Source organism: Myotis lucifugus, unplaced genomic scaffold (assembly GCF_000147115.1).
Source record: "Myotis lucifugus unplaced genomic scaffold, Myoluc2.0 scaffold_507, whole genome shotgun sequence".
Lineage (NCBI taxonomy): Eukaryota > Metazoa > Chordata > Mammalia > Chiroptera > Vespertilionidae > Myotis > Myotis lucifugus.
This window is the reverse complement of record NW_005871555.1, coordinates 651,494-659,349: the sequence shown is the minus strand read 5'-3', so window position 1 is coordinate 659,349 and position 7,856 is coordinate 651,494. Positions and strand designations below refer to the sequence as shown.

The 7,856-nt window shown below is 63.0% G+C and overlaps 1 protein-coding gene across 1 annotated transcript in view; it reads left to right on the top strand.

Annotated features, from left to right (window-relative positions):
- NOS1AP (nitric oxide synthase 1 adaptor protein) overlaps positions 1-7,856 on the top strand; it is a 72,857-nt gene that overhangs the window by 33,184 nt on the left and 31,817 nt on the right. The window contains exons 2-3 of the mRNA XM_023744999.1: positions 3,908-3,997; positions 6,936-7,009. Of these exons, the coding sequence (XP_023600767.1) occupies positions 3,908-3,997; positions 6,936-7,009 (164 nt within the window). The remainder of the gene's footprint in view (positions 1-3,907; positions 3,998-6,935; positions 7,010-7,856) is intronic.

The following is a 7,856-nucleotide window of genomic DNA, read 5'->3' as shown; positions in this document are numbered from 1 at the left end:
TGCTCTGTGGTCAGGAATGACTCCCTGTCCCCCTCCTCGACCGTGTGGGACGCGGGTGCTGCTGGGAGAGTTGATTCAGTGCAGCCCTGACGCTGGAGGCATCGGGTGCTGCCTGGTCTGTCCTCTCCCCACTGAGTCCACCTCTGCTCCCCTCAGAGCTCCTTTCCCACCTTGGTGTGTCTCCAGGTGGACACCTCAGTGGTCCCCATGTCTGATACCCACGGCTCACTCTCAGCTCGAGGCGTGTCTGCCCACAGGCCAGGCCCACGCGGTCTGCGTGGAGAGCCTGACGGTAGTGCCTGCCCGACCTGTCGCAGGGCTGGCTGATGGCTGACGTTCCAATGGCTGATGTTCCAGCATTCCGACAGCGATGACATTCTGACGGCTGCTGAGCCAGGGGTGCAAAGCCTGCTGGGTTTGACACAGGTCAGTGACGAAGGAAGAGTCCAGGCGGGTGGGTGTGTCGGTGACGTTTGGTGGTCCCGTGGGACCTTCCCTCCGCTGTGAGCCTTGTGGTCTAGGTCTCTCCAGGGCTCAGGGCGGGAAGGGACAACCGGCGGCCCGAGGGTCTCACCGTCTGGGACGGGCTCTGGGGTTTGTGCCCACGTGGCCGAGCACACACGCATGGACTCTCACCTTCCTGAGCTGGGTGTGCGGGACTGCCTTGCGCTCTGTGTTCAGTCTTTGAAGAGAATCTCTCACATCCAGAAAGGCGCCCGGGCTGTTTCTGGAGTTGCAGCCAGACTGTGAGCGATGAGCACGTGAGGGCTGGGTGGGCGTCTCCGTGAGACAAGGTGACGGGCTCTGGGGGTGGGAACCGAGGAGCCACCAGTGTCCGCGGCCGTTCCCGGGGCTGTTCCGTGGCTGCTGTGAAAGTGTCTTGTTCCCGTTTTATCTCATCGTCTGCTTTGCCTGCTGTGTCCAGTTTCAAAAATATGGTTCCCTCGCCCCACAGCCGCACGGCCCGGCTCGTTCTTCCGTTTCCTGTGGAATTGCCGGCATCTGAGATTGTTTTTCTTCTTAGCTGAATGCCCAAAAGTCATTCACATTTACTTGCAATTATGTTAAGTTCTCAGCATATGAATCCATGAAGACAGAGGCTTTCAGAGGGTGTTAAGAAGCGTTAGAACATGGATGTGCATGTGGACTGGGCTGCAGGTGATCTTCCTGAGCGCGGTCCGGCTGCACCAAGCAGAGGGGTCACGCTTCAGAAAGAAACGCCGCGCTTGCCTGTATCCCCATTTATTTGTAATTTTAAATTCTGCACGTGTGATTGTGTTTTTCTGCTAAGAAATGAAGGCCCCTAAACAGCCTGTGGGCCCCCAGTCCCCAGCATGCGTGGCCCAGCGGCCTTGTGCAGGTCTGTCCCTCGGGGTCCCTGTGCTACTCCCTTTGAAAGTGTGGCGATGTGGTTTCCATGGAAGCAGTGGCAGGGGGTGTGAATGGGGCTCAGTGACCACGAAAGTCTCTCCCGGCCAGTGAGGGCCTGGCTTTCCCTGTGAAGTTGCCACTGGGCTGTGTCGCCAGCACTGGCTGGGCGGAGACACCAGGGCTGGGAGGCGTCCGGGAGGCGGGGACAAGGAGCTGGGGAGCTGGGAGACGCTGGCGTCCAGCCACGTTCTCACTGTTGTGCGCTCCTGGCACCTGCTGGATCTGAAGCCGTCCCCTCTCGGCCTCGCTGGGCAGCCCAGCAGTTCCAGGGCAGCCCTGGGCGCTGCTCAGACCAGGCCCTTGGCCTTGGTCTTCCTGGTCGTTGTTCCAGGACTTGCTTGTGTTGTCCCCACGGGTTGAGCCCTGCAGGCTCTATCTGTCCTTGCTGTGGGGCTCGGCCTGGCCAAGCGGGCGCATGAGGTCGGCCTGGCAGCATTGGGGAGAGAGCAGACTGTGGGCACAGACTCCAGGGCGAGGCTGCCTGAGCCGCCGAGGATGGCGCCCTCGCCTGCTTGTTCTTCAGCCCCAGCAAAGCCGAGCCGACCCGGTTCCTCTCCTGCAGGACACAGGTGCTTCCTCCCGGGCACACCTGCCCCTCGCGCAGCAGGGCTGGGAAGAGGGCGGGCTAGTCCCGAGAGCCTGGCTCTGCTTCCCTCTCACTCCATCTCTGGTCCCTTCACCTCGTGAGCAGAGAGCACGGTGCCTCAGGGAGGCGTGATGGCTGTAATACACAGGTTTTGAATGCAATGGGTGTTTCAGAAATCGATTTCCTTCCACGTCTGTGGTTTGCAGCAGAACCACAACCTGGTTGGAGAGGGCTGGTGACACCTGGCCTCCAGGCAGGTAGGGTAGATGCTGTGTCCGGCTGGAGAGCCCAGGCTGTTTGGGCCTCCTGTGGCCCCTCTTGGAGGCCGTGCCTAGCACCCCAGCTGTGAGGAGGGGACTCCTGCAGCTCTGTCCCTGGAACTCGGTGCGCCCTCCAGTCGTGCTTCTCCGGGGGGTCCCTGCTTCCCACAGACCCCACGTGCGCACAGTCACCTTCAAGTTGCTTCCAGTTCCGAAAAGGACGTTTAGTTGCATTTTGAGTTTTTAAGATGCGGGTATTTAAACACTTGGCCAAGTTGTCAAAATGCAAGCTATAGAAAGAGTTAAGGTTTCAGGTACACAGGTGAGGAGCTGGCGGGGTCCAGCCTCTTGCCAGCCACGGGTGAGGGTCTTGATTTACAAAGGGTCCTAGAGACAATGGAACTGGCAGGGAGGTGGCCAAACAGGCCAAAGAGTTGGTCACCACAGGGCCCTCTAGAAACCGAGATGGGCGAGGGCCTGCTTTGTGGGCACCTGCTTCTAAGACCAGGGAGGTGGCAAGGTGCCCGCAGCATTGCACTTCTGTCTGCTGGTGGACTTCATTGCCAGGGAAGGGGAAGAAGAAGGATGTGGAGGAGACGATGGCACCACCAAGCACTGGCCCGTTCAGCGGAGACGGGTGGATGGGATAGACTGGAGCCAGGGTGGGAAGCGCTAAGCTGAGCTCGTAAAGCCACAGCAGTGAGAGTCACAGCCCAGGGCGGCTTGGGCTTCTCATGAGATTTTCAAAGTTTTCATCTCGGTGGGGCATTTGGTACATTCCTATCGACACACTAACGAGAAATGATTCGGTCTTAGAGGCACAGGCAACAAGCCAGAGGCCCCTGACCAGCTTGGGTGCTGGCTGTTGGGAGGGCCGGGGAGGCGGGCCTGTGGGCTGCAGTGCAGGTCTCGGCTCTGGGGCCCGTTTTATTATTTTTAATCTGTAGCCCAGATGTCTGATTATGGAGTTTGGCAGGTGAGTGTTAGGTAGACACCAAGGTGGGGACCAGGTGAAAATGGGTAAGTGCTCAGAATGAGGTGCAGTGAGGAGAATGTAGTGATGCCACCAGTTGTGAGTGTGTGCACAGCGTAGGAAGTAGGCCACTGACAGAACTGTGGACGGAGTGGGGCCGCGCCGTCTGCAGTGCGGGCGCTGGGCTGTGCTTAGAGGGGCTCAGAGGGTGGGGTTGAGGCAGGACCGTCGCTGGTCAGGTTTCGGAAGACTCTCCGCCCCAGGCCTTCAGCCGACAGGCTGTGGGTGACGTGGAGACCGACCTGCAGATAGAGGCTTGGGAATGGAACTGGAGCGTCACAGCATGCACGGCCTTTCGTGTGTGCCGCCCAAGGGAAGACGGGGCCGCTCGGGTCTTCCTGAGGCCGAGTCGCCTGGCGGAAGCGGCAGTAAAACCGCAGGCGGAGTCGCTGAGGGGCGGCTCTGGGTTCCCAGGAGAGTGTCCACGTGGGCAGGATGATTAGGTCCATCCGGGGTCCTGCCTGAGGGCTGAGCAGTGAGCCGGTGACCGTTCAGGGTCCCTGTTCTCACCCAGAGTGTCCGTGTCCCTAGGGCTGTCTGTGGGCCTCTGTCCGGTCCGAGTCTGATTGTCGGCATTTCTGTTCTTCTCTCCTGCAGTACGAGTTCAAAGCCAAGAACATTAAGAAGAAGAAAGTGAGCATTATGGTTTCAGTGGCCGGAGTGAAAGTGATTCTGAAGAAGAAAAGGGTAGGACTTTTGACCCGGGAGCTGGTGACGGGGGGGGGGGGGGGGAGGCGCCGGCCCCTTCCTGCGGGTCCTGCTCTGGATGGAACCTTCCCTTCCCTGTGGGTGGACCGCCCCGAGGAGCCGGGTCAGGCAGCCCGTGGCAGGTCAGCCCGTGGCAGGTCAGCCCGTGGCAGGTCAGCCCGTGTCGTGGTGGCTGGCGTCCTCTCCTGTCATCCTCGCGCCCCAGCACACACTGACACCTTCGCCTTTGCGCCTGGGTCTTGGGAGAGATCATGTCCTAGTGAGGACAGGCCAGCTTGGCGGGGAGGGCGAGGGGTGACGGGGAGGACGGGGGGGAGCGGGGGGGCGGGGAGGACGAGGGGGGCGGGGAGGGCAAGGGGGGCGGCGAGGGCGAGGGGCAGCGTGTCCCCCATCACAGCCACTGCTTCAGCTGCCTCTGAAGTAGCCCCCGAGGTCCTCCATGCTCAGCGTGCGGGAGGCAGGCGGCCCCACAGGGCAGGGGTGTGGCCTGAGCAGGCCTTCTTCGTGTGGTGACACCCACGGCTGTTTTGTGTGTGGCTGTGGGAGGAGGATGGTGTGGGTCTGGGACAGGCTGGGGTTGCTGGTGGGCGAGGGAGGGGGTGTGTTTCTAAAAGGCAGGTGGGGCTTGGCTGTGAGAGGGTCTTTCCGTTGACGCTGGAGGCGCCATCGCTCAGTCCCACTCGGGCCTCCGGAGCCCCCTGCGCGTGGGACTCAGGCACCTGAGCGCGACCCCGCCGTGGCAGCGTCGGCCTGGGCGGCCGGGGCCGAGGGGTGCTCAGGGTGGCCGTCTCGTCAGCCCCAGGACTCGTCTTCGCTGCCCTCCTCCGCGCCGTCCCTGCGCCGAGGGGCCGGGCGCCCGGGCAGCGGGCGTTGAGAGGGTCTCCCGTACAGGAAGCCAAGCTTGCTCTCTCGCACCCCTTCACATTCCTGGGGTTCTAGGAAGAGTTTCGGGCTGAGAGCTGGGAAGTGAATAGGAGAGAAGTAGGACACGACTCACTGTTTATGAAGAACGAACCCCTTCGAAACGCACAGGATGCAGGGCTTGTGACCGCTCATTACATGTCGGACTGTGTGACCCTCCACCGTGGGACCGAGGCCCCCCTGGTTCTTACGTGGGGACACCTTTCCTGCCCGCGATGCACACAGCACCCGCAGAGGTGTCACCGTCACCAGGTGGGCGAAGGCGGAGCCGGGAGGCGCGGCCTGTGACTCGCTGTGAAACTCCATCCTGGTACCTCCGGGGGCTCCACCTCTGCTGGCCCGGAGCAGGTGGTCTAACAGGTCTGCCCAGATCCGGTTCTCGGTTCTTGGACGCCAGGCTGGGGAGGGGAGCCTGGGGCCTGTCTGCTCCCGGCAGGAGCGCGGGGAGCGCGGGTCCTGCCTGTCGTCACGGAGGTCGCTGGACAGGCGGAGCCCGCTCACAGGGTCAGCCTCCGTCCTCTGGGCTCCATGTGACAGCCTGGGACCTGAGCGTCCCGCGCCACCTCTGTGTTGATAGGATGAGAGGCCAGGAGGGGCGGGGCCGTCGGCTGTCCCTGTGCCCTGGGATGAGACCCAGTGACCCCGTTGGGGTCAGAGAGCCAGGCTGCGGGGCCGCGGGCCAGGGTCGAGCAGCCCAGAGACCGGCGAGCATGGTGTGCAGCCTGGTGAGGAGGTGGTCTGGGCCTCTGGAGGGTCTCTCTTAGAAAATGGTTTAGTCTCCTTGTTTCCACATTTGCTCCCTGTGGGTCCAAACCTTTCAGGCCCTGGTTGGTGTGGCTCAGTGGATAGAGCGTCAGCCCACGGGCTAAGGTCCTGGGTTCGATTCCGGTCAAGGCATGTACCTCGGTGGCAGGCTCGATCCCCGGCCCAAACAATCGATGTGTCTCTCTCACATCGATGTCTCTCTCTTTGACCCCCCCTCCCTTCCACTCTCTCTAAAAACCAGTGGAAAAATACCCTCTGGTGAGGATGAACCGAAAGCCAAAAAGGAAGCCTGTCCCAAGGGCAGCTTCCGGACAGACCGCGTCTCAGCTGAGCTGAGTCTCAGTGTCTGGAACTGGGCCTGATGCCGAAGGCTCGCACGTAACCCTCGGGGGCTGGGTTGGTCTGGAGTCAGCGTTCAGGGATGCAGTGGCGTGTGTGTGTGTGTGTGTGTGCGTGTGTGTGCGCGTGTGCGTCTGTGTGCGTGTGTGCCTCTCTGTGTGTGGGTCCGTGCCAGGTGTGGACAGCGTCGTGTGTGAGTGAAGCTGCTGCGAGGTGGTTCTTCCTGGTGCCCGGGTGCCTGGCGGGCCGTCTCCACAGGCCTGAGCGGCGCCCGTGCACGGCCTCTGGGGCCCGCGGGGCTGACCACGTGCTGACAGCGTCAGGGCAGATGCTCTGGCCTCGAGGCCTCGCCTCCCTCCTCACTCTCACCCGCGGGAGAGTGTTCCTCCCAGCGGCCTGGATGGCACTGCCTCTGGGGCGGGGCGCGGCTCGGTCCCTGCGTGGGGGTGGCAGCCAGTGCTTCCCCAACACATCGGGTGCTCCCCCACACAACACGCACCTGGGGTGTCCCCGCCCCCCGGTCCCACTCCTGGGCTGCTCCCCAGCAGCTCAGGGCCACCTGCGTTCACGGCGCAATGAGCACCTCTGCGGTGGCTGCAGGGTCCCTCCCAGCTGCGTCCAGCTCCCCCCTCACCTTGAGAGAGGAGGGAGGGCCTGCGTCCCCGGCCACTCAGCAGCGTCGTGCGCCCCTGCCTCTCCTGCGTCTTGACTGCGAGTCACCCCTGCACCTGGAGAGACCCTCCTGAAGGGCCTGTGGGGCGGGTGAGACAGACCTCACGTGTCCTTGGGAGCCGTCAGCTATGGCTCTCGAGCACACGTGGCCCGTGAGCACCTGGGGCCCGATGTGGGCGCTGGTCCGTGGCTGAGGACAAGCTGGCTTATTCATGTACAGTTTCTCTTGTTGCAGAAGAAGGAGTGGACGTGGGACGAGACCAAGATGCTGGTGATGCAGGACCCCATCTACAGGTAGGCGCTGCCTCGTGGCCGCTGCGCCCACCGTCCCTCCTGGCGCCACGGGGGGCACACAGTTTACACGCCCTCTGCGCCCGTGGGCCCGGGTCTGTAGACAGCACGGGAGCAGAGCCTGCCGGGGTGAGGGGAGTCTTTCCGCTCAGTGCGCTCAGGGCTGGTCCACGCCTCGGGGGTCCGGTGAGGCCTTGTCCTCGTATGTCCGTTTGTCTTACTGGAATTTTGTAATCCGGTGCATGAGGGTCAGAGCGAGAGAACTGGGTCCCCTCGCTCGGCTGCTCCCACCCACCCTCAGGCTCAGCACGGGGGCTTTGGGGTCACTGGCAAGCAGATCTCATGTGGGTCCCCAGAAACCACGTCCACAGCTAGGCTGGTGGTTCCCACAGATCAGGTGACCACCCCGTGCGTCCCCGCCCCGGGAGCGGGTGCCCAGGAGGGAAGCACCCTGCGTGCCCGCTCTCCCGGAGACCAGGGCAGCACCCCCTTCCCGTCTCCTCCCCAGGATGGGCATGAGCTGTTCCTGCAGGATTCGTTGGCACAGCGGGTCAGAGGGGAGTCCCGGCCCACGGGCCCAGGGAGGGCGGTGAGCAGGGCGGGTCTGGCCGTCACGGCACGCACTGCGCGGACAGGGACCCCTCGGTTCGCGACGTTACTGTTACTTTTGCCACCGACTGGGAGGCTCTTCTGGGGACGTGCCCAGCTCTTGTGTTTCTAGCTCCCAGCCCAGCCACTGGGCGCATTCGCTGGGTGTGTGCCGGCGGAGGGGGAAGGGCATTGCGGGGAGGGCCCTTGAAAATTTGCACCCCGCGCAGGGGGGGGTGAGGACGCACCCAAGGCAGCCCTG